Below are 25,352 nucleotides of genomic sequence, written 5' to 3'. Positions count from 1 at the left end.
CCCACTGCACACCAAACACCAAACACCCACACTGCACACCAAACACCAAACACCCACACCAAACACCCACAGTGCACACCAAACACCCACACCAAACACCAAACACCCACACCAAACACCCACACCAAACACCGCCACTGCACACCAAACACCCACACCAAACACCCACACCAAACACCCACACCAAACACCCACAGTGCATACCAAACACCCACACCAAACACTCACACCAAACACCCACAGTGCACACCAAACACCCACACCAAACACCCACACCAAACACCCACAGTGCACACCAAACACCCACACCAAACACCGCCACTGCCCACCAAACACCCTTTATTCACCACCCGCGGCCCCGTGCTCAGGGACAGGAACGGTCCCAGGGTTCTCCAGTCCCCGCAGGGATCCCCCGTCCCCTCGAGGTTGGTCCCTCGTCCCTCAGCGGTCCTTCCTGCGCAGTGGCGGGGATGGGGGGTAGTGGCGGGCGGGTGGCACGTCGTAGTGACTGGGGATGTGGCTGTTCTTGGGGGAGTCGTAGTGGCTGGGGGGGTCTCTGTGGGGGGGGCCGTCAGGCCCTTCAGGACAACTCTCTGTGGGGTAAAGAGAAGGCTGCAAGGAGACACGTTCCCCCCAGGGTTGTGCAGCCCCCACCGCCAATGTCCCCTGTCCCCAGGGTCACGTCCCCCCCAGCGCTGTGCAGCCCCTGTCACCGAGGCCGGTTCCTCCCTGGGGCTGTCCTCCCCATCACTGGGGTTGTGTCCCCACCGCCCAGGGCTACCAGGGCCAGGGGAACGCCAGCCGTACCCTCCTGTGGTGGCTCCTCAAGGAGCCCGATCTCGGCGTAGGACATCTCCCGCCGGACGGGGGATTTCATCTCCATGTAGCCGGCCTCGTGGGCCTTGGCAGTGGCAGGGGGCAGCTCCTTGATGGTGGCGTAGGGGTTCTCGCTGGCCAGGGAGCTGGCGCTGGCCCCCAGCCCCTCCCAGGGGTGCTCTGGAGGGAAGGAGTTGGGGATCCCCCCATGGCGGGGAGCACAGGGGGGAAGGAGCAGCTGTGTCCGGCTGTGTCTCAGGCAAGTCCCAGCCCCATCCCTTTCCTATCCCATCCCATCCCATCCCATCCCATCTCATCCCATCTAATCCCATCCCATCCCATCCCCATCCCCATCCCATCCCCATCCCATCCCATCCCGTCCCATCCCATCCCATCCCATCCCATCCCATCCCATCCCGTCCCATCCCATCCCCATCCCATCCCCATCCCATCCTATCCCCATCCTATCCTATCCTATCCTATCCCATCCCCATCCCATCCCCATCCCATCACCATCCCATCCCATCCCCATCCCCATCCCATCCCACCCCATCCCCATCCCATCACCATCCCATCCTATCCCATCCCTTTCCTATCCCATCCCATCCCATCCCATCCCATCCCATCTCATCCCATCTAATCCCATCCCATCCCCATCCCCATCCTATCCCCATCCCCATCCCATCCCCATCCCCATCCCATCCCCATCCCATCCTATCCCATCCCCATCCCATCCCCATCCCATCCCCATCCCATCCCCATCCCATTCCCATCCTATCCTATCCCATCCCATCCCATCCCATCCCCATCCCATCCCCATCCCCATCCCATCCCATCACCATCCCATCCCATCCCCATCCCATCCCCATCCCATCCCCATCCCATTCCCATCCTATCCTATCCCATCCCATCCCATCCCCATCCCATCCCCATCCCCATCCCATCACCATCCCATCCCCATCCCATCCCCATCCCATCCCATCCCCATCCCATCCCATCCCCATCCCATCCCCATCCCCATCCCCATCCCATCACCATCCCATCCCCATCCCATCCCCATCCCATCCCATCCCCATCCCATCCCCATCCCCATCCCATCCCATCACCATCCCATCCCATCCCCATCCCATCCTATCCCATCCTATCCCATCCCATCCCATCCCCATCCCCATCCCATCCCATCACCATCCCATCCCATCCCATCCCATCCCCATCCCATCCCCATCTCATCCCCATCCTATCCTATCCTATCCTATCCCATCCCATCCCCATCCCCATCCCCATCCCATCCCCATCCCATCCTATCCCATCCTATCCCATCCCATCCCATCCCCATCCCCATCCCCATCCCATCCCCATCCCCATCCCATCCCCATCCCATCCCCATCCCCATCCCCATCCCATCCCCATCCCCATCCCATCCCCATCCCATCCCCATCCCCATCCCCATCCCATCCCAGCCCATCCCCATCCCATCCCCATCCCATCCCCATCCCATCCTATCCTATCCCATCCCATCCCATCCCATCCCATCTCATCCCATCTCATCCCATCCCCATCCCATCCCCATCCCATCCCATCCCCATCCCCATCCCATCCCATCCCATCCCGTCCCATCCCATCCCCATCCCATCCCATCCCCATCCCATCCCCATCCCATCCCCATCCCATCCCCATCCTATCCCCATCCTATCCTATCCTATCCTATCCTATCCCATCCTATCCTATCCTATCCCATCCCATCCCCATCCCCATCCCCATCCCATCCCAGCCCATCCCCATCCCATCCCCATCCCATCCCCATCCCATCCTATCCTATCCTATCCTATCCTATCCTATCCTATCCCATCCCATCCCATCCCATCCCATCCCATCTCATCCCATCTCATCCCATCCCCATCCCCATCCCCATCCCATCCCATCCCCATCCCCATCCCATCCCATCCCATCCCGTCCCATCCCATCCCCATCCCATCCCATCCCCATCCCATCCCCATCCCATCCCCATCCTATCCCCATCCTATCCTATCCTATCCTATCCTATCCTATCCTATCCTATCCTATCCCATCCCATCCCCATCCCCATCCCCATCCCCATCCCATCCCATCCCCATCCCATCCCCATCCCATCCTATCCCATCCTATCCTATCCTATCCCATCCCATCCCCATCCCCATCCCCATCCCATCCCCATCCCCATCCCATCCCCATCCCCATCCCCATCCCATCCCATCCCCATCTCATCCCATCCCCATCCCATCCTATCCTATCCTATCCTATCCTATCCTATCCCATCCCATCCCATCCCGTCTCATCCCGTCTCATCCCATCCCATCCCATCCCATCCCCATCCCCATCCCATCCCCATCCCATCCCATCCCCATCCCCATCCCATCCCATCCCATCCCATCCCATCCCGATCCCATCCCCATCCCATCCCCATCCTATCCCCATCCTATCCTATCCTATCCTATCCCATCCCATCCCCATCCCATCCCCATCCCATCCCCATCCCCATCCCCATCCCATCCCCATCCCCATCCCCATCCCCATCCCCATCCCCATCCCATCCCAGCCCATCCCCATCCCCATCCCCATCCCATCCCCATCCCCATCCCATCCCCATCCCATCCTATCCTATCCTATCCTATCCCATCACCATCCCATCCCATCCCATCCCATCCCATCCCATCCCCATCCCATCCCCATCCCAATCCCATCCTCCCCCATCCCACCCCTGTCTCTTCCCTACCCTCCCCATCCCACTCCCACCTTTGCTGTCACACTTCCTCAGGCCGTGGCTGTAGGTGTAGCTCCGGTCCAGCTGCCCCCCTGTTAAGAGGGCAGGTTTGGGGTCCCCTCTGCTTTGTCTTCCTCCCAGTATGAACGTTCTCCACCCACCCCATCCCAGCCCCTTCCCCGTGGATCCTGAGCAGGGAGGGGACTCAGGGATCCACCCCACTCTGGCCAAGATCCACAGTGGAGCTGCCCCCCACTCCTCCTTACCCCTTGGGCCCAGGGCTGATGCCCCGAGGTGTTTCCAGTCGGGAGGCAGTGTGGCATTGCCTTCAGGGCCGTAAGGGCTGTAGGGTCTCTCCGTGCTAGGGAAGAGCTGGGTGCCAGGCACCTGAAGCCCAGTGAGGGGACGAGTTGGCCCCGAGGGTGGTGGCAGTGCTGCCCCATGCCGCACTGTGCTGTCCTGTGCCACACCCTGCCATACCTTGAGGGAGCTGGCTCTGTCCTGGGGGCCGGGGGCTGGCAGCGGGCACTGGGACAGGGTGTGGTAGCTGGGATTGGAGTAGTAGTGCGCGTGGTGGCTTGGTGGCACATCTGGAGGGACAGGAGTCAGCCTGGTGCAAGAGAGGCACCGGGGCTGGGGCCGCATCTCCAGCACCACGCCGGGCTGACCTGGCACCATGTAGTCAGAGGTGTCCGTCTGTCCTGCTCTGTAGGCCACGGCCAGGTGCCGCCGCTCCTTTCCCCTCTGCCGGTGATGGTAGCACAGGGTTGCCACCACCACGGCCACCAGCAATACCACCAGGGCCACCAGGCTCAGCACCATGCCCAGGGGGCTGTAGGCTGCAGGGGGGGCTGGCTCGATGGTGTAGGGCTGGTCAGGGTTCCCTGTGGGGTGGGGAGGAGTGTCAGTCCTTAGGGTGGGCGAGGGAACCCGGGGAGCTCCCACTCTGCCCCCACTCACCGGCCTCACAGTGGGGCCCAGTCGTGCCTGGGGCGCAGGGACACGTCCCGTTGGTGGGGTCGCAGGTGGCGTTGTGGGGACAGCGGCAGAGCTGCTCACACTGGAGCCCAAAGGTCCCGGGGCTGCAGGCTGGGGACACAGGGGTACCATACAGCTCCACACCGGCACCATTCGGCCACAAGGCGGTCAGGACCGTGGAGGTCCACAGGAGCCTGTGTGGCTCCGTACTGCCCAGGCCAGAACTGCCCAGGGGTCACCCAGGTGGCCACGGGCACTTCTCTCTCTTGCTCCCTCCAGACCCCCCATCTGAATCACGGGCACCTTTCTCCCCACACCCCTCAGCCCTGAGCCCCCCGAGCCCCCACTCACGCTGGGAGCAGCGGGGGCCCTGCCAGCCCGGGGTGCAGAGGCAGGAGCCGTTGTTGGGGTGGCAGGAGGAGCCGTTGGCGCAGGAGCAGCTCAGGGAGCAGCGCTTGCCGTAGCGGCCGGGGGGACAGGCTGGGGAGAGAGGGGCGGGCTTGGCCTCAGCTCAGGGCTTAAGGACCAGGCTGGGAGCAACCTGGAGATTTGGGGGGCGTTGACTCACGGCGCTGGCAGGTGGGGCCGCGGTACCCCGGGGCGCAGGTGCACGATCCGTCCTGGGGGGAGCAGGAGGCTCCGTTGCGGCAGGAGCAGGACATGCGGCAGCCCCGGCCCCAGGAGCCGTGGGCACAGCCCTGCTTGCACTGCGGGCCTGCAGGGAGAGTGAGGGATGAAGCTCAATGGCTGAGGGCACAGGGGAGTCCCCCCAAAGCCCGGTGTCCCCTTTACCTGTCCAGCCGGGCAGGCAGTGGCACTCTCCCGTCAGCGGGTCACAGCCATCAGCGTGGGCGCAGACGCAGCGCTCCCCGCAGCCTGCCCCAAATGTCCCGTTCTGGAGCAAGGGGACAGGCTGGGGAGTCAGCGCAGGGCGGTGCCACCGAACCCCAGTGCCAGCAGTGCCAGCACAGCCAGAAGGACTCACCGGGCAGGGCTGCAGGCAGTGAGGGCCCTGCCAGCCTGGGGGGCAGTGGCAGGTCCCGCTCTGGGGGTCGCAGGCTGCCCCATGGGCACAGTCACAGCTCCGGTTGCAGCTGGGACCCCAAGTACCAGCAGGACACGGCATCGAGCAGTCAGGTCCATGCCAGCCTGTGGGAGGAGGGGACAGTGGGGTGGGTGTGGGGCTGGGGACTGGGACCCCCCAGACCCCGGTGTGCACCCACCTTCCTTGCAGAAGCAGGAGCCGTCGAGCGGGGAGCAGGCGAGGGCGTGCTGGCAGGAGCAGTGCCCTGAGCAGTTTGTCCCGAAGGTGTTGGAGGGACACAGGGAGGAGCAGTGCTCGTCCTGGGTGTGGGGACCAAGAATTCAGGACAGACAGGACCCCTGCCCAGGGCTGGGGAAAGGACCCCTACAAAGTGTCCAGGGACCGCCCAGCTTCTCTTGGTAACCTGGTGCTGCAGGGGAAGTGGAGAACCCCCAAACCCCCATTCTCCCATGGGAGCCCCAATCTCTCCCCGGGGTTGCCCAGACCTCCAAGTTGCCCGCCAAGGATGCCCACATACTCTGTCCCCCCCAGAGAATGCCCAGACCCTGAAACTGCCCTCAGAGATAACAAGACCCCCAACCCATCCCCGAGGATGCCCAGACCCCCACGATTCCCCCAGGGGTGCCCAGACCCCCACGTTTGCCCAGCCTCCAAACCATCCAGACACCCCGATTCCCCCCAGAACCATCCAGAGCCCCCATGATCCCTCCAGCACCACCCAGACCCCCACTCTCCCCCCATGCTGCCCCAGGAGCCCCCCGTGCTCCTCACCGTGTAGCCAGGGGGGCAGTGGCAGTGGCCAGTGGTCCCATTGCAGACCCCCCCATGGAGGCAGAGGCAGCTCTGCAGGCACCCGGGCCCGAAGTAGCCAGGGGGGCAGCTCTCATTGCAGTAGAGCCCAGCCCAGCCAGGGAGGCAAACGCACTCCCCAAGCATTGGGTGGCAACTGGGGGTGCACGCTCAGAACCCCAGTGCTCCCAGTATGGGGCACTGGCTGTGCTGGGAAGGGGCTTTGCAAACAGGGGAGCACAAAGCACCTGCCCCAGGTGGGGACTGAAGTGTTCCTGGTCACACACACGGCTGGGTGAGGGTGCAGGGGCATCGTGGGGGGAGGAGGCAGGAGAGGGTGAGGTTGGTGCAGAGGGAGATGAGGATGGAGGGGGTGAGGATGATGGGAGAAGATGAATATGGTGGAAGAGGTGAGGATGGTGGGAGGAGCTGGGTGGGATGGGGATGTTGGGGTGGGATGGGTTGCCAGGATGGGATGGGGATGCTGGTGTGGGATTGGGGATGTTGGGGTGGGATGGGGTGCCAGGATGGGATGGGGATGCTGGGGTGGGATTGAGGATGTCAGGGTGGGATGGAGTGCCAGGATGGGATGGGGATGTTGGGGTGGGATGGGGTGCCAGGATGGGATGGGGATGCTGGGGTGGGATTGGGGATGTTGGGGTGGGATGGGGTGCCAGGATAGGATGGGGATGCTGGGGTGGGATTGGGGTGCTAGGATGGGATGGGGACCATACCTCTGGCTGTGCTGGGGGTGGCAGAGGCAGCGGCTCTGGCAGTGGAGGCCGTAGAGGCCAGGCAGGCAGTGCCGCTCCTCGCAGCGGTTGCCCTGGAAGCCGGCCTCGCACAGGCAGCCCCCATCCACGTGGAAGCACTGGCCCCCGTTGGCACAGTCACAGCTCTCCTGGCAGTCCTGCCCATACCGGCCCACTGGGCACCTCTCCTGGCACCTGCATGGGGGGCAGGGGAGGTGACACAGCCCAGCCGAGAGCTGAGGAGGTCTTGGAGTCCCCCATAGCCCCAAGCTGAGGCCATCCAGCTCTTTGCATGCCAGACTTGGGAAGCTGGAGGTGCCTGGCCCGCATGGACACCTGGTACTGGCAGCAGTGGGTCGTGGTGGCCCCGTTCCCATGTGCCACATCCCCACGTATCTCCTACCATCCCTGTGCCCTGTCCCAGGATGCCCCCTCCCTGTGCCCCTCCATCTCCACCTGCTCCCAGACCCATGGACCCCCACTCCAAAGTGCCCTGTCTCCAAGTGTCACACCCCCTGCCCTCCATCCCTTTGGCCTTCCAATCTCCCCAGCCCCTCATCCCCCTCCCCTCCATCGCTTTGTATCCCCAGTCCCCAGCCCCCAGTGCCCCCACAATCCATGTCCCACTCATCCCCCTCCCCTCCATCCCCCCAATACTTCAGTCCCCCATCCCTGTATTCCCTGTTCCCCCACCCCGTGCCCAGTTCCCCCCTCACTGCTCTCCGGTGAAGCCAGGGGCACACTGGCACTGCCCGCCGTGGGGGTCACAGTGGCCCCCGTTGTGGCAGCGACACTCGCCCTGGCAGCCGGGCCCAAAGCGCCCGGGGGGGCACGGCACGGAGCAGATCTCCCCCTGCAAAGGAGCACCAGGGTCAGCAGGGGAGTCTGAGGCACAGACCCCGTTTGGGGGGGCACAGTCCTCCTACCGTCCATCCATGGGGGCAGACGCAGGTGCTGCTGCTGGAGGGATGGCAGATGCCCCCATTCTGGCAGGGACAGGGAGTGGTGCAGGATGTCCCCTCAGGGCAGGGCACCTCGCAGCTGTGGGGGGTGAGGCGTGAGCAGGACCCTGCCTGGGGCTGGCAGGGGAGGGGAGGGCACAGAGTGAGGGGTCCCTACTCACAGGGGGCCGCTCCGCCCCGCTGGGCAGAGGCAGGCGCCAGTGGAGGCGTTGCAGGGGGCCTGGTGGTGGCAGGGGCAGGACAGGTGGCAGCCCTGCCCGTAGGTGCCGGGTGGGCACGGCTGGTGGCACAGGGGGTCGGCGAAGCCGGGGGGGCAGGAGCAGACCCCGGTCAGGGGGTCACAAGGGGCCCCATGGTGGCAGGGGCAGCGCTGCCCACAGTCCGGCCCCCACGACTGCTCATCACACTCTGCATGGGGGAGAGCAGAGGTGCTTCCCATCCCATCCCATCCCATCCCATCCCATCCCTTCTTCCCCAGCCCCTCCTCATCCTATGTCCATTCCCATCATGTCCCCTTCTTGTCCTCATCCACGTTCCAATCCCATCCTCATCCCATCTCCACCTCCACCCCATTCCCATCCTATTCCTGTTCCCATCCCATCTTCCTCGCCATCTTACATCTGTCCCAATCTCCATCCTCGTTCCAACCCATCCCATTTTCCATCCCCATCCCATGCACATCCCAGTCTCTCGCCATCCAACACCATTCCCAGCCCACCCCCATCTCCATCCCATCTCCATTCCCATTCCAATTCCATCCCTACCCCATCCTCCAACCCTGTCACTATCTCCGTCCCCAGAGTCTCCATCCCCAACCCCATTAACCCCTTGGGTATCCCACCGTTGCTGCCCAGTTCTCCAGGGACACCCACTGCCCCATCCGCCACCCCTGGTTGGGGTCCCCAGCCCCAGCTGCCCCCAGTTCCCCCACCCCTCACCGCTGGAGCAGCTGGGGCCGCGCCAGCCCGGCTCGCACTGGCACAGCTCGGGAGCGACGCAGCGGCCGTGGACGCACTCCTGGCTGCAGTGAGCTGGGGGACATGGCCAAGCACAGAGTGTCCCCAGAGAGCTCTGGGGACACCCTGTAGTGGGACACAGCCCCAGGGCCCCCCGGCCGCTGTCCCCACTCACGGACACAGGAGTCCCGGCTCTCGTAGTAGCCCTGGCAGCACTGGTAGCGTCGCCGGTATTCGGTGCGGATGGCCTGGCGGTACTCGGTGCGGTACACGACCCTGCGCCAGCGAGGGGGACACTGACCATCCTGTCCCCCTTGGCCTTGGGGACACCCGGCACTGGGACATCCCCCCCAGCCCCTCTGGCCTTGGGCACAGCTCCCCTCCAGCCCTTCCAGGGCCTTGGGGACCCCCCCTGTGCTGGGATAACCCCCCTCCAGCCCCCCTGGTCTTGGGACACCTGCATGGGGACAGCCCCTCTCCAGCCCCCCTGGTCTTGGGACACCCTGCATGGGGACAGCCCCTCTCCAGCCCCCCTGGCCTTTGCAGCCCCCCCATGAGCTTGGGGACCCCCTGCACAGGGACAGCCCCCCTCCGGCCCCCCTGCCCTTCGGGCAACCCCCCTCCAGCCCCCTCCCCAGCCTTGGGCACAGCCCCCCTCCAGCCCACTCAGTGTCCTTGTCCCACCCTGGGGTGGGACATTCCTCCGCCAGCCACTCACGACCTTGGGGACACCCTGGGGTGGGACAGCCCCTCCATGAGCTTGGGGACACCCTGCGGTGGGACAGTCCCCTTTCAGTCCCTCATGGCTGTGGGGACAGCCTCCCTCCATGCCCCTGATATCCTTGGGAACACCTTGCAGTGGGACTCCCCCCCTCCAGCCCCCTGGCCCTGGGGACACCCTGAGGTCCACGAGGGTCTCTGGAGAGCTGGGGGTGCTCCCACCTCTGCTGTGGGCAGGGCAGGGGGAGGCCCGGCCCCCTGGGACAGGGCTCACTGGAGGACACGACGTGGGGTTTGGTGTACGACTCCTTCACTGGCGCAGTGAAGCTGCGGGTGGGGAGATGTGGGGTGACTGCAGGTCCTGGGAGACCCCAGCTGTCACTGACCCCCTCCCCTGTTCCCCCAGTCCTACCTCTCCCAGTAGCTGCAGACGTTGGGGTCTCCAGGGCGGAGGGCAGCCAGGAGCCCGGCATGCACGGCCAGCACCGCGGCCCGCAGCAGCATCCTGCACGGAGAGACCACGGCTTCAGCCCGTGCCCCCGCACATTCCCGCTCCCCACCCACCGCCCCCGGCCCCAGCTCCAGACCCGACCTCCCTGCAGGGCTGGCTTTGCATTCCTCCATCCAGAGAAACAGCCCCGGCCCCGCTGCTCCCCCAGCGCCGGCCCGTGCCAAGGGGAAACTGAGGCACGGCCGCTCAGCAGCCTGGGTGGTCCCACGCAGCCTCATCCCAGCATCCTGAGACGCCCCGGGGCACATCCTGGCATCACCCCGACCTGTTCTGCCAGACCCCATCCTGCCACAGGTGGGAACCCGGGGTGCCAGGGCGGGGTTGGGCACGGCGGCTCCAGCCCCTGGCACGGCGCCGCACGGCCCCACTTCAACCCGTTCTGTGTTTATTCCCAGTTGTGTTTCCTGGATCCAGCGGCTTCTTGCTCAACCCAGGGAAGGTCCGGCTCTGCCGGGGCGGCTCTAGGAGCGTTGCCAGCCGGAGGCCAGGGTGGGAGGGCCGGCGACCCCCCGAGCCCCCCGTGCCGGGCGTGCTGTTTACTGGGATGAGTGTTTCAGGGCAGGACTGCCGTGTGCCAAGGAGGAAACAGAGGTTTCCTGGCCAGCACAGCTGGATTTATGGGGGCTTCCTTGCTGCTCCAGCCATAGGACACCCCAGGGGTGCTGCCCCGGCAAGTCCCTGGGTTCATCCTCCCCCTCACCAGAGCCCGCGCTGCGTTTTGGGGCCAGAGCATCCGGTTTTGGGTGGAAAAACTGTTTAGTGAGAAAGTTTCCCCCCATTTCCCTTCGACTCCCGGCAGTGAGGAATTAATTGCTCATCCGCTGCCAAAATTCCCTCCCATGGACCCTGCCGAGGAGGGAGAGCCAGAGGAACCCCAAGCTCTCCCCAGTGCCCCACTCATCCCCAGCCATGTGGGGGGACCAGGGGGGTCCCAGCATTGCTGGGAAAAACAGGAACCACGGGGAGATGCTGGCAGGAAAAGCAAGGAGTCATCACAAGGAGGAAGGGGCACGTCCCCTCTGCTCCTCAGCGTGGGGCTCAGCCGCGGGAAAGAGTCCCCCCGAGGTTGCCATAGTGGCAAGAGACCCCCCAAGACCTGGCGCTCCTCTCCCCACCGGTGTCCCTAAGAACACCCCGGGTGGGATGAGAAGCATCAGTCACTGGCGATGGGGGTGAAAGGAGCCTGTGGGGTGAGGCCAGGGGACCAGGGTGCCCGTCCCTGCGGGGGACACGGTGCCACAGCCACTATCTCTGCCCCAGCGCTTCCTCTGCCACAAACGCGTTTCCTCTGCGGACCCGCAGGGCTGGGTGAGGGCGAGGGGGGCACGGGTGCAAGTCAGGGACAGGGACAGGGGCAGGGTCAGGGGCAGGGTCAGCATTGGGGTCACCGCGGAGTGTCGCAGCACTGTCCCACGCCCCGTCTGCTGTCCCCCAGCCACCGTCCCCTCACCACCATCCCCTCACCACTGTCCCCCTCACCTTGGAACCTGCACCATCCCCAGGCCCCCCCCGGCGCTGGGGACAGTCCCCTCCGACAGCACCCAGCAGGGCACGGTGCAGCCCCTCCAACCCAGCCCCGGCCCCGGGGTGCCCCGGGCGGGGGACAGTGGCACTCACCTGGCCGGGGGCCGCGGTGGCAGGCAGGGTCAGGGCGCAGCGGCCCCGACACGGGGCTGGCCTGGCCGGCCGGGATGGCGCAGCGCGGCCGTCGGAAGCGGAGGGAGGGCTGGAGCTGCTCTCAGGAAGTTTGGATGTGGAGTCAACTACGGAAAAGGGAAAAAAATAAAAAAAACCTAATTCTTTTTTTTTCTTTTTTTTTTTTTTTCTCTTCTGTCCAGAAACCAGCTGGTTTTGGCACAGCAGCACCGCCGGGGCTGCTCACACACAGCACTGGATGGGGGGGGGTCTGTGGGGACATCCTGGTGCAGCCCCTCAGCTGGGTCCTGGTGCTGGAGGGTGTCCCCTTCCCGAGGGCTCTGTGGCACCCATGGGTGCAGGACCTGGCCCGGGCTGTCCTGCAGGGCTGGGACAAGCGAAGGGATCCCCTGATGGGGGGGACAGCTGCTCTGTGGGGAGGAAATGTGGGGACCAGGGTGTGCTTTGGCTTCAGGGCAGCAGCTGCTGGCAGCAGAGCAGAGCCCAGGGCTGGTGCCCAACATCCTGGGCATGGCATCCCTGCATCCCAGGGACACATCATCCCTGCATCCCAACATCCCGAGCACAGCATCCCTGCATCCTGGCATCCCGGAAAGACATCCTCCCTGCGTCCCAGGGATGTATCATCCCTGCATCCCCAAATCCCAGGTACACATCCCCCCCACATTCTGGGCACACATTGTCCCTGCATCCTGGGCACACGTGATCCCCACATCCCAGGATCACAGGCACGAGTCACCCCTGCACCCCAGACACCCCAGCCCCACACTGCAGGATCCCTGGCCATGTGTTCCCCCGCATCCCAGGATCTCTGGCCATACATCACCCCCATATCCTGGGATCCCTGGCCTTGCATCACCCCTACATCCCCGGATTCTCAGCCATCCACCAGCTCTGCATCCCCGGATCCAGACTGTGTATCACAATTATATCCCGGACTCCTGACCATCTCCTCGCATCCCGAGATCCCCGTGTCACCGCGTGTCCCCCCGAATCCGGGACCCCCGCCCAGGCAGCTCAGCGCCACGGGCCCCCCTGCCCAGCCGCCCCACACCCCCAGCACATATTAGCGGCCTCCGCGGCTCCCGAGGCGCCGTTAATTGCTCTGCTCGTTACAGGAACAGCTCTAATCACTCACAACGATTTTCACGTCCCAGGGAGACTCAGCTGCCCGCCCCCCTCCCCGTCCCCCTCGCCGGGTCTCCATTAGGATCAAGCCCACCCGCAGCTGGGGCCCCGCTGTGGCCACCCCAAAACGGCGCTTCCCGGAGCAGGGGTAGCCATCGAGAACGTGGGGGCTGCGGCGTCCTGGTATAGGAAAGGATATCGGTGATGGGACAAGCTGGGGACATCCGGAGCTGAGGATTTGGTGGGGAAGTGACCCGCCCTCCAAAGCCTTTTAAGGTGTCCCCAGGGCGGTGGGGAAATATTGCTCGGGGACACTCCAGTGGCACTTCGGTGCCGAGATGCCTTTGCAGCCCCCCCGGGACCCTTAGAGCCAGAGAGGACGGAGACCCCCAAGTGCACTTTGGTGTGGTTGGGGCTGTGCGGCGTCCATCCCTCTCAGTGCCAGGACACAGCTGGATTCCTCAGCTCCCCTAAACATCCACCCCATCAGGAGGGGAACCCCAAACACACGACTGATCCTCTTAGAGGGGGTCTGGCGTCCCCTTAGGAGCTTCTGGGAGGGAGTGGGACCCTCTAAAGAGCAGACCCAACCCTGCCATTGTCTGAGGCGGTGGCACCAGGGCGCAGGAGGGTGGCACAGCCAGGATGGGACCCCCGGGGCAGGATGTGGCTGGGGACCACCAGCAGCTGCGTTGGCTGCACGAGGCAGAATCGGGTCCGGGACCCCCCAGCCCTGCTGAACCCGGGTTAGCAGGGCCAGGCCCCGGTGCAGCTGGGGCGGCAGCTTCGCCCGGGAGCGGAGCCGTTAATTACCTCATTGCCAGAGTCCATTACCGCTTCCCCCGGAGCCGTGAAATGGAGAAACTTCGCCAGGAGGGCGGGGGGGGGGGGGGGATAAAATCGATCGCGGGGTGAACCTTAACTCTTCCCTGGCCACTCTAAGGGGGAAACTGAGGCACGGGGAAATTGAGGCAGCGTCACCCCATGAAGGAATCTGAGGCGTGGGTGCAGGAAAGCCCACCCTGTTTGGAGAGGAGGTGTCACCACTACACACGGTCTCTTTTGGGGCACTGCTCTGCGGCAATCTCCAGCATGGGGCTGGAAAAGCTCAAGGTTGTAATCTAGTTCCTTCCTCAAATTAGATAAGAGGGAAAAAGGCCATAAATCAGCGTGGGCAGCGATTAGAGACCCCAAGGAAGCAGGTGGGGGGCTCTGCCAGCCAGGCAGAGCTCCAGCAGAGCCGGACCCTGCCCATGCCAGCTCCCCATTTCCCGGGGCGGGACCCTCGGCAAAGATCCGGGGCCGGCCAGAGGGGCCTGACCCCACTGCAGGGCTTTGGGATGCGTTACAGGCTGGGAGCTGCCGGGCGCTGGGGATGGCTCCCACTCCCTCCAGTTGTCCTTGTGACACATCCAGCCCCAGCCACTGGGCACAGCCAGGTGCCCTGCCAGCCCCAAGCCCCTCAGCACCCACCACAGACCCCCTGACTACTCCCACCTTGTGCCGTGCCTCAGTTTTCCCAGCGACCCTACTTTACTCCTGCTTGTCTTGGGTCACAGGGGGTAACAAAGGAGCTGCCAGGGTTCTGCCTGTGCTGCCTAATTATCCAGATGAAATCAATTCAGCTCCATTATGGTCAAATCCAGGTCTCAACCATTACCAAGGCGGCTGGAGAGCCTGAGGAAGGATGACGGAGTGGACGCTACAGGGCATGTGATAACCCCCTGGTTCCAATGCGAGGACACAGGGAAGGGGGGATGTCACTCTTTTGGGGGGATGGGCGTTGGCTTTGTGCTGCTAAGTCCCATCCTCCCCCTGGAGTCCTTGGCGAGGAGACTCGGGTGCCCCAGGCCTGGCTATGGCACAAGCATCCCTGGAGCGCTGCTCAAGGTGGTCCTCATGGCACAGCCAAAACCGTCCCTTTCTGGGCTGGGGATGAGGACACCATCCCTGCACCAGGCTCAGGTCCCTGGGAACAAAACACGGCATCCTGGGCACCTGCGACCCCTGTATCCCAGGTTCCTGGGCACACACTGTCCCCATATCCTGGCATCCCTGGGGCAGCACCTCCTCTCCAGTTCCTCTCCCCCCAGACAGGGCAGCTTCCCTGATGTAAAAAGCCCCTCTTCCTCCCCCAAATCCCCCCGTCCCCCGTGCCCGGCCGACACCCCGGAGCACGCAGGGCCCAGTGCGGGGGAGACACAATTTATTATTGACTGGTTTCGCTGCAGAGCGGGCGAGTGTGGGGCACCCCAACTCCCCTGGAGAGCTGAGCCCCCCCAGCTCCTGCACTGGCACGGACCCTGTGCTGGGGGGCTCCCAGCTCTGCCCCCCCTGAGCCAACCCACATCAGCCAAGAGCCTCCATCCCGGCGCTGTGGGAATGCCAAGGAGCCAGACAGCAGGGCCACAAACCGGGGGCCACAGCCCTGAGGGTCCCCCAGCCCAGCCCTCCAGCCCCCCCGGGAGTGGGCTGGCATTTTCCACTATAAATAAGGTTTCAGGCTTCTCCCGCCTTGGGGCATCAGTCCAGGGCTCTGTGGGGCCATACCCCTGGGCAGCAGGGGGGGCAGGGGAACAGCAGGGAGCAGAGGGTGGCTGGGGGTCCCCACTCAGCCCAGGATGTCCAGGTAGACAGGGGGGGTCTTGACGAGGGCCTGGAGGCGGCTGTGGATCTCCTTGATGGGCCGGCGCTGCTGGGGCTCCCGGTGCCAGCAGCTCTGCATGATGGCATAGACCTCGGAGGGACACGTGCGGGGCCGCTCCAGCTCCCGCCCCTGAGTGATGCACTCGATGGCCTGCGGGAACAGGGGTGGAGATGGCATCCCCCGCTCTGGGTACCCCTGGGGGGCTGTTACCATCCTCCTTGCCCCGCTCGCCCACCTCGGTGTTGGAGAGCTGGTACCAGGGCTGCTTCCCGTAGGTGAAGATCTCCCAGAGCACCACGCCGAAGCTCCAGATATCGCTCTCGGTGGTGAATTTACGATACAGGATGCTCTCGGGAGGCATCCAGCGGATGGGCAGCATGGTCCTGCCCCCCACCTGCCCACAGCGGGGCTGTCAGCAAGGCAGGGACCCTCCCGTTTCCTTTCCCCCATCCCTGGCCCCACTCATGAAGCCCCAGGTTGGGTGTAAGGGAGAAATTTTTTACTCTGAGAGCAGTGATGCCCTGGCACAGGCTGCCCAGAGAAGCTGTGGCTGCCCCATCCCTGGAGGTATTCAAGGTCAGGGTTTGGAGCAAGCAACCTGTTCTTGTGGGAAGCGTCCCTGCAGGTTGAGCTGGATGGCTTCCAAACATCCTTTCCAGCCCAACCCATTCCGTGGTTAAATATGGATGGAGAAGGGGTGGGAGGCAGCAGCCACGAGGGAAAATCAAGCGTGGCCTCCCAGCCCAACACAGAGCAGAGAGGAGAGAGGGAACAGCTCACCCGGTAATAGTCAGTGCTGTAGATGTCCCGGGACATGCCGAAATCCCCGATCTTCACCACCAGGTCATGGCCCACGAGGCAGTTGCGGGTGGCCAAGTCCCGGTGCACAAAGTGGAGCGAGGCGAGGTAGACCATGCCCGAGGCGATCTGCGTGGCGATGTGCAGCATGTGACCCAGCGCCAGCGGCCCCCGGGGCTGGCCCGGGCCCTGCTCCAGGATCTTGGCATCGGGGCCGTGGGACCTGCGGGGCAGAGGGGCTGCTTGGAGCGCAGGACGTGTGTGGGAGAGGGTGGGCAAAGGCAGGGGACTGGCTGTGCTCCCTGGGCGAGGGAAAGGGGTGAATCTAGAGAAGGGTTTGCACGTGGGGAAAGGAGTTCACGCGTGTGTGCACAGATACCAGGTGCGGGCAAGCCCTTGTGTTCACAGAGAAGGGTGTGCACATGCGTGTGCACGCACACGGGGAAGAACGTGCACGCACACACGCGTGTGCATCCTTCCCTGGCACGCAGGCACACAAGGGAAAGGCAGGGACGTGTGCCCGTGTGTGCCAGGGAGGGGACATGTGCTGACACACATGTGCATGCACGGGGGAAGAGCACGTGCTTGTGTGTGTGTCCAGGAGGGGCTGCACAGTCCCAGGGGAGGGGTGTGCCCACCGGTGTGAACAGGGGGGTCTGTGTGTGCACACCTGGGCACGCACACGGGGAGGGCACACACGCTTGTGCACACACACGGGCTGTCCCCCCAAGGAAGGCAGCGTGTCAGGGTGGAAGGCAGCGTGTCAGGGTGGAAGGCAGCGTGTCGGGTATGAAGGCAGCATGTCAGGGTGGAAGGCAGCGTGTGGGGGTGGAAGGCAGCGTGTCGGGTATGAAGGCAGCATGTCAGGGTGGAAGGCAGCGTGTCGGGGTGGAAGGCAGCGTGTCGGGGTGGAAGGCAGCGTGTCGGGTACGAAGGCAGCGTGTCAGGGTGGAAGGCAGCGTGTCGGGGTGGAAAGCAATGTGTCAGGGCAGAAGGCAGCGTGTCAGGGTGGAAGGCAGTGCGTCAGGTATGAAGGCAGCGTGTCGGGTATGAAGGCAGCGTGTCGGGTATGAAGGCAGTGTGTCAGGATGGAAGGCAGCGTGTTGAGGCGGAAGGCAGCGTGTTGGGGTGGAAGGCAGGGTGTCGGGTATGAATACAAAGGCAATGTGTTGGGTACGAAGGCAGCGTGTCAGGGTGGAAGGCAGCGTGTTGGGTACGAACGCAGCGTGTTGGGTACGAAGGCAGTGTGTCGGGGTGGAAGGCAGTGTGTCGGGTACGAAGGCAGTGTGTCGGGTACGAAGGCAGTGTGTTGGGTGCGAAGGCAGCATGTTGGGTATGAAGGCAGCATGTCGGGGCACGCAGGGCGGGTGTGAAAGCAGCGGTGCGTGTGAAGTGGGGCGTGCGAGCCCGGCCGGGGGCCAGCGCAGCTCCGGCCGCCTGCAGCCCCTCGGTGCCTTTGATGCCGAGCACGGCTGACAGCCCGGCCAGGGCGGCCGTGGCCGGGGGCTGGGGGAGCTCTGCTCGGCAGAACCATTAATGCCAACTCCCATAACAATAATCATAAAAGCCACGTCTCAGAGCTCCTCGCGCGGCCACTAAAGCGATGCCTCTGGCAGCCCCCCCCGTCTAGCAGCAATACCTGGGGGGGCAATCGAAAAGTCTCTGCTTATTCCAGCTGATGGCCAATCTCTCTCTATTTAAGCCTCTCAGACAGCTAATCTAATCAATATTGCAAGGAGGGCTGCATTAGCAGGGAGCAGGCTGGCTGCGCTGATGGAGCAGCAGATGAGGGGCTCCTGTCCCCCCCCGGCCCACCTGAGGAAGCGGTTGAGGTCGCCGTGTTTCATGTACTCGAAGACCATGATGAGGGGCTCGCCCTCGGTGCAGACGCCGTAGAACTTGACGATGTGCTCGTGCTGCAGCACCGTCAGCAGCTCGGCTTCGCGTTGGAAATCCAAGCGGGCACTTTCTGTCACCTCCTTCAGCGCCTGGGGGCACACGGCATCAGTGACACCCCCACAGACCCCCTCACGCCCACGTCGTATCCCCTCCTCACCTTCACAGCCACCAGCATCTTCTCCTGCTCCGGGAGGAGGTTGTAGCACTCGGCCAAGAAAACCTTCCCGAAGGCGCCCTCGCCCAGCTCCCACTTCAGCACGATGTCCCGCCGCTGCACGTGGTGCACGCCTGGGGGGACCCCCACCCATCAGTGCCCCCCGGGTCGGGCATGAGCACGGGGGGATGCTCGGGGACCGCAGTCCCCAACCCAACCCTTACAGGCGTTGCAGAAATACTGGGGGTTCTCGATGAAGTTGCTCTTCAGCCCCTCCAGTTTGCTCTCAGCCGAGGAAAGGGGGCTGCTGCCCAGGTTCATGAAGTGTAGGGACATGGCCAGGTCATCCTCTTGGGCCAGCACCGCTGAACCTTGTGGGGACAAGGACAAGGCCATCAGGGGGTCCCCCAGCCCCCCCAGCCTGTGCAGCCAGTGCCAGGCTCTGCCGAGCAACCCCCCGCCCGTGTGGCCCCTGGGGGCCAGGCAGCCCGATCAAAACCATTTAGAGGCTGAATCCATTCCAGGAGTGAATTAGCAGCTGCTGCCCACGCTCCCAGGGGAGCCAGCACCCCTCCACGGGAGTCCCCCACCCTCGGTCCCTCTTCCCACACCTGTGTCCCAACCCAGGTGCCCGACACAGCTGCGGCTGCCCCAGGGATGTGGGAACCGGGCTGTCCCCGTGTCACAGCCCAAATATTGAGTCACCAGGCCGGGGGCACTCACGGTTAATGCCAAACTTGGACCGTCGCCCGCACTTGTTGAGCAGGATGAGCATGACAGAGAGGGAGAGGCAGGCGAACACAGCCAGAGCCACAGCCACCGAGACCTGGTGGCAGTGGGGATAGGGCTCAGGTTGAGATCCCACCAGGTCCCTTTTCCCAGCCCGTGGGATGGGAACAAACCCATGAGATGATTACAAGCCCCAGGTGACACCACAGGGAAAACTGAGGCACTGACACTCTGTCCTTCATCCCCACCGTATACCCCCATCCCGCTCGGTGCTGCCTTGGCTGTCCCCTAGGGATTTGTCCCACCCTCTTGCAGGCATCCTGGTCCTCCCATCCCGGAGGAGGGATACAGAGCGTCTGCAGAGCATCTCCTCACCCCAAGCGTGTGCTCATCCGTTGTCTCCACAGGCCCCTCCAGTGAGCTGTTCCTGGTGCCTGGGGCAGGGAGAAGGTGTAGGGTGAGTGTGGGGTCCCCATCCCCTGAAGCAGCCCTGGATACCCCAGGATGAGCCCTGAGGGGTGGCTGGAATGCCCAGTCTGGGCGGGCTGGGGCAGCAATCCTGGCCACTCACCCGGTGGGGACAGAGACACTGGAGCAGCCCAAAGGGAGAGAAAGCAGAAACACTCGTTATTTCTCAGGTGGGAATGCCCCATCCTTCCCCTCTCATCCCTGGGGAAACTGAGGCACACCAGGGCTTGTGTAGACAGCAGGCAGAGCCCGATGCAACCCGTTCTGCACACCAGGCGTGACACATCTCCTCTGTAAGACAGGGGACACCCCGGGCAGCCCCCACTGGCACCTACCGGGGATGGGCTCCTCGGGGCTGAAGCTGAAGGGATTGTCCATGAAGCGCCCCTGGACGCTGCGGGCGGCCGAGCCCAGGGGGTTGCGGACCAGCAGGGTGTAGTTGCCGTTGTTGACGTGGGTGGGGCGGTTGAGCTGGAGGCAGCCGTGGAGGACGGTGGAGTTGTGCTCGTACTCCATGATGAGGGTGTGGATGTAGCGTCCCTCAACCAGCGCCGTGCCGTTGAAGAGCCAGCGGATGCTGGGCACGGGGTTGCCATCCACGGAGAAGGGGATGCACCAGGAATGCCGGGGAATGGCTTTGTCTAGCAGCAGGATCACGGGGGGAACTGGGGAAGACAGAGCTGGGTGGGTTCCTGAGCCAGACCCCTCACCCAGCGCCCACCGCAGCCCCTTCTGGACTGCTCACAGGTGACGTTCAGCATCACACTGTCCTCTGCCGGCCCCACCGCGTTCTCTGCCCAGCACGTCAGGTCCTTGTGGTTGAGGTTGGAGGAGACGTTGTTGATCTCCAGGATGATCTGGTCTGAGAGCTGCAGGCAGTACCAGGACGGGCTGAGCAAAGGAAACCCCCAAGCCTGGCCAGGTTCTGCATCCCCCCATGCCCACCCCACCTGTGACAGGATGCTGGGGGGGGTCAGTGCTGCTGGGAGGGTCACTGGCCATACCCCAGGAAGGCTGAGCTTGCCTTGGTGACAACGAGCAGCTCGGGTCCCACGTCGGGGACCACCCACTCTGCGGTGGCCGGTGGGTTGGCGCTGATGTGGCAGGTGAGGTTGACGCTGTCCCCTTGGCGCAGCACCACCTCGGGGGGCTCGATGCAGATGGTCGGGGGCTCTGCAGGGGCAGGAAGGGTGAGCCACATGTACCCCCGTGTCCCACGCTATCCCCAGCCAAACGGCTCAGGACAGGGGACAAACCCAGGAGCCAAAGCCACCGGGGTCCCCAGCCACGTACCACAGGCGCGGAAGACCTGGCTGTCCAGGGGCACCAGCACGCTGCCCTCCCAGCAGCCTAGAGACTGGTTCCCCAGTTCGGCCCGGCTGCCGTTCTGCCACAGCTGCAGCCAGCGGAGGCCACAGGAGCAGTTGAAGGGATTTCCCACCAAGATGCTGAGACGGAGCAGGGAACAGAACTCGGGCTCAGAAGGGCTCCAGGCCCCACACATTTGTGTTTGTCCCAGCGGAGTCAGCCAAGGCTGCACCTGGGCACCCCCAGCCCCCGGCTTTGTGTCACACATGCCCCGTGTGCCACCCCTGTCCTTGTCCCCACACCCATGGATGTGAGAGCCACCATCTCACTGCACCCCTAGCCCTGTCCCTGCCTCTGTGTCACTTGAGGGGTACATCCCCAGTGGGAGATACTCTGCACCCACCTCCCCCCTCTCGCTCATCACTCACAGCTCTTGCAGGGGCAGATGCTGGAAGGTTTTCCAGGAAAGGCTGTGCAGTGCATTGGAGGAGAGATTCCTGTTGGGACAAACCCCATCAGCCACCCCTTCCCACTCAAACTCCCATCCAACATCTCTGCAGAGGGTCCGGCCAGGGCACAGGGCAGCACCAGGGCCACCGCTGTCACACCGTGACCGTGAACCAGCTCTGCCAGGCGTGCCCCCAGTCCTCAGGCACCTCCCTGCAGGGGGGAGCCCTGCGAACCCCAGGACAGGGTCCCTCTGGCTCTCGGGGGACCCCTCCCACACCGGCTCAGCACAGGGCTCCCGGCGGCGCTGGCAGCTGCCCGCACTCGTGCCCAGATCGATGGTTTCCCACTCAGCAGCAGAGCCCCCCCGGCCAGGCTGATGTGCCCGTGGGCGGCGGGACACCATCGATCGTGCCCGGGCGCGGGGACCGGCCACCCTGCACCGGGGCCAGCGCCCGCGGGGATGGGGGGCTGATCCCCAAACGGGGGGAGTGTGTTGAGGGGGGGAAGGGGAGACTCACACGTGGCTCAGCCTGGGGGTGTCCAGGAAGGCGTCGGCAGAGATGTGCTGCAGCCCCGACCTGGAGATGGTGCTGGAAGGAGGGAAGGGCTGAGCACCTGCACCGTGGATCCTGAATCCATCCCCTGTGCCTCCTTGCAGTGGGATTGAGCTCTGGGGATCCCTCGCCCACCAGCCCCCCTCCCCCATTTCCCTGTACAGGGACCCCACCCCGGGGTGCTCACAGGCTCCTGAGGTCCCGCAGCATCCTGGTGTCAGCTCGGGCCAAGGTCGTCAGCGCCTGCTGGTTCTCAATGATGCTGGAAGGCAAAGGAGGGGGGTCAGGGTAGCAGCCCAGGACGCCTCATGCCAGGGGCTGTTGGCAAAACGTGGGGCGAGGGGGATTGAGAGGGGCACAGCTCTCCCATTCCCCAGGCTGCGCCTGCAGTACAGCCCGCAGCTGGGGATGGGGACAAAGGTGGAGCTGAGCTGCTCCGCTGTGCCTCGGTTTCCCCTGGGATGAGCTGGGAAGAGGGGAGGATGGCAGCAGGTGGTCCCGATGGTGCTGAGCCCCCCGTCGGTGCAAACCGTGTGGGGTCCGTGCTGAGTCACCACTTGGAGCCCGTGGTCTCACCCACAGAATGAGTTTTCTGGGTCTCAGCCCCATTCACGCCATGGGTCTCCACCTTTTCTCGCACGCCATGGCGTCCTGCACTGTGACAGGGGCACCGCTGTCACTGTTCCCCCACCCTTTTCTCCAGGCAGGAGGTGAAGAAAAGCCCCTTTGGGAGCAGGTGCAGGGTTTTTCCCGGCCCCACCCCACAGGCTGCTCCTGTGAACCCCAAATCACAAGGGCTGGTTAACTGGGGTTCAGATCCTCACCAAGGGGGTTTTGGTCCCACTGACCCCTGTGGGGATGGGACGAGAGCGGCTGGGGCAGTGGGATGGCTGGGGGTCTCTCGGGGACCACCATCCCCACCACCATCCACCCCACCCCGCCAGCCAGCGAACAAAGAGCTGGCAGTGCCTGTGGCGCAGCATCCCCTGGCACGTGGGGAAACTGAGGCACGGAGACACCGCAGCCAGTCCCCAGCAATGCAGCACAGGCAGGGCTGTGGTGGGGAGAAAACCCAGGAACTGGGGCGCTTTGGTATCCTGCAGCATCCCGTCCTCCCAGCACCCTCCTCATCCCTGCTCGCTCCAGCCCTCTTCTCCCCACCCCACATCCCGGAGCAGGGGAATGAGTGGGAGCAGAGTAGATGCCCCAAACCAGCAAATTTGGGGTGTGTCCCCCCAGCATGCCAACCCGCAGGCCCCAGGGCACAGCGACGGCCCCAATAGGATGGGGATAAGTGGCTCCCCACAGCCCTGCCCTGCCCAGCACGCTATGGGTGCTCCCTGCCCGGGGCCCCTGATGCACCCTCAGTGTGCTGCCGTGGTTGGCATCGCCGGAGGAGGGGGTGAAGGGCTGCCCCCCAGCCCCTCACTTGCTCCCTGGGGGGATGGTGCAGCCCCCCACCCCATCTTTGCAGCCCCAAATGCCTCTCGCCAAGCAGGCGCTCGCCCCACAGCGATCCCAGCCCATCTGGTGATCCCTGTTCCATCGCTGCTCCAGCCCAGCCCCGCCATCCTGTCCCCGAGCCTTCACCTCCATCCCCACCACCCCACTGTCCAGTCCCTCAGCTCTGCTGCCCCAGCCACATCATCACCAGCCCCATCACTCCCAGCCCCTCCGCTTGGTCCCTGAGCTCTGTCACCCCCAGCCCCACCAACCCCAGCCCCATCATGCCCAACCGCTCTGCCCAATCCCCAAAATCCGTCACTCCCAGCCCCATCATCTCCATCGCAGAGCTCTGTCACCGCCAACTCCACCGCTGCCCCATCCCCATCACCGCATCCCTCAACCCCGTCACCCGCAGCTCCTCCGCCTGGTCGCTGAGCTCTGTCACCCGCAGCTCCATCACCCCCAGCCCCGCTATCCCCAGGCTCCGTCACTCCCAGCTCCACCGTGCTGTCCCATCGCTCCCAGTCCTCTGCCCGGTGTCTGAGCTCCATCACCCCGGCCCCCGGCCCCATCGCCCCCGGCCCCACTCACACGTCGGTGAAGCTGCCTGTTTCCAGCAGCGGGGCCAGGTTGCCCACGGTGTCGGGCTCCCGGCAGAGCAGGATCCCGGCCGAGGGGCAGCGGCAGTGCCGGGGGCAGGGATCGGCAGCGCCCGGGGCTGGCAGGGACAGGGGCAGGAGCAGCGCGGCCAGGGAGAGCCAGGCGGGCAGCGGCGGCATCGCGGGGCCGGTCCCGGGGCCGGTCCCGGTCCTGGACCCGGTGCCGGCGCCGCTGCTGCCGGTGCCTCCCTCCCTCGCACTTGCCCGGCAGCCCGAGCACGGGGCCGTGCGGGGCTTAAAAGCAACGCAGGGATCGGCCTCCCGGGAGGGGCCGGCGGCTCCCCCCGCCCCGGCACCGCCCCCGCCCCGGCCCGAGACCCCCCCGGCCGTGATTCACCGGCACCGGGAAGACTCCGACCCGGGACAGAGGGATTCCGCGCACAGGCACCGACCACGGAGCCCATCTGTGCCCCGTCCGCGCCCTGCTTAGACCCCTGAGCCCTGCCTGAGCCCTGCCTGAGCCCTGCCTGCATGCTGGCACCCCACACTTGCACCCCCAGCCCCCCCAAGTGGATCCACCCCACCACTGGCACCCCCAGAATTGCCGGGGCACACCCGTGCACACGCATGTACACACAGACACACACAGCCGCTCCAGAGCCTGGCTCAGAGCTGGCTACGGTATCAGGGACAGGGCTCGAGGGCCACCTCGAGACCCCCAAGCTGTCACAGCCCCCCCCGACCGTGCTCCCAAATCTCGAGGCATGATGGGCTCTCCCGGCTCAGCACCCCGCTACGTTGGGGCACAGAGATGCTGGAGACGAGGGGACGTTTGGTGGCACAGTGGCCCTGTCTCCAGCTGTCACCTTCGACCAGGACCCACCTCCTCCTCCCGCTTCCCGAGGTGGGGCAGGACGGGACTGGTTTGCACCCAACGCCCCACCCCGGGGTGCCCCATCCCTGCCCGGACGCTGTTTGTCCGCGAGCTTGCTCGGAAGCGCGCCGGGGGTGGTTCATCTGTGCGCTGAGCTTAGCACGTCCTCAGCCTGCACCCTTCCCCCGTGGCTCAGCCCTCGGCGCGTCTCCACCGCCAGCCTCCAGCGGCACCCATGGGGCCACGGTTCCCTTGGGGTGACCTCCCGTGGGGCCCCACCGGACACCCCAGCAGGCCCCCCTCCCGGCAGAGCGGGCCAGTGGCTGTTGCCACATCCTCCTAAATTCCACTACCTTGACGTTTTTCTCAAGAA

The 25,352-nt window shown here is 64.7% G+C and overlaps 2 protein-coding genes across 2 annotated transcripts; both read right to left on the bottom strand.

Annotated features, from left to right (window-relative positions):
- Window positions 1-322: 322 nt before the first annotated feature.
- On the bottom strand, window positions 323-11,993 carry PEAR1 (platelet endothelial aggregation receptor 1). The gene is made up of 22 exons (XM_032093693.1): window positions 11,887-11,993; window positions 10,171-10,263; window positions 9,981-10,085; window positions 9,214-9,314; window positions 9,021-9,113; window positions 8,244-8,490; window positions 8,047-8,161; window positions 7,837-7,973; window positions 7,103-7,315; window positions 6,351-6,525; window positions 5,758-5,878; window positions 5,520-5,683; window positions 5,327-5,429; window positions 5,103-5,249; window positions 4,886-5,014; window positions 4,517-4,645; window positions 4,225-4,440; window positions 4,037-4,146; window positions 3,823-3,943; window positions 3,589-3,648; window positions 808-996; window positions 323-593 (listed from the first exon to the last, which is right to left on the bottom strand). Exons 2-22 carry the CDS (start codon window positions 10,260-10,262, stop codon window positions 442-444), a joined length of 2,919 nt encoding a protein of 972 aa, XP_031949584.1. The 5' UTR covers window position 10,263; window positions 11,887-11,993; the 3' UTR covers window positions 323-441.
- Window positions 11,994-15,242: 3,249 nt separating this feature from the next.
- NTRK1 (neurotrophic receptor tyrosine kinase 1) lies at window positions 15,243-24,349 on the bottom strand. Its single transcript, XM_032093721.1, has 17 exons — window positions 24,098-24,349; window positions 22,248-22,322; window positions 22,025-22,096; window positions 21,485-21,553; window positions 21,042-21,196; window positions 20,773-20,921; window positions 20,494-20,617; window positions 20,084-20,413; window positions 19,852-19,869; window positions 19,656-19,714; window positions 19,275-19,377; window positions 18,776-18,922; window positions 18,555-18,685; window positions 18,314-18,486; window positions 16,481-16,721; window positions 15,936-16,094; window positions 15,243-15,850 (listed from the first exon to the last, which is right to left on the bottom strand). The coding sequence occupies exons 1-17, from the start codon at window positions 24,283-24,285 to the stop codon at window positions 15,665-15,667; spliced, it is 2,379 nt and encodes a 792-aa protein (XP_031949612.1). The 5' UTR covers window positions 24,286-24,349; the 3' UTR covers window positions 15,243-15,664.
- Between the last annotated feature and the right edge of the window lie 1,003 nt (window positions 24,350-25,352).

The sequence above is a fragment of the Corvus moneduloides genome, chromosome 29 (assembly GCF_009650955.1).
Source record: "Corvus moneduloides isolate bCorMon1 chromosome 29, bCorMon1.pri, whole genome shotgun sequence".
Taxonomy (NCBI): domain Eukaryota; kingdom Metazoa; phylum Chordata; class Aves; order Passeriformes; family Corvidae; genus Corvus; species Corvus moneduloides.
This window is presented reverse-complemented; position numbering and strand designations above follow the sequence as displayed.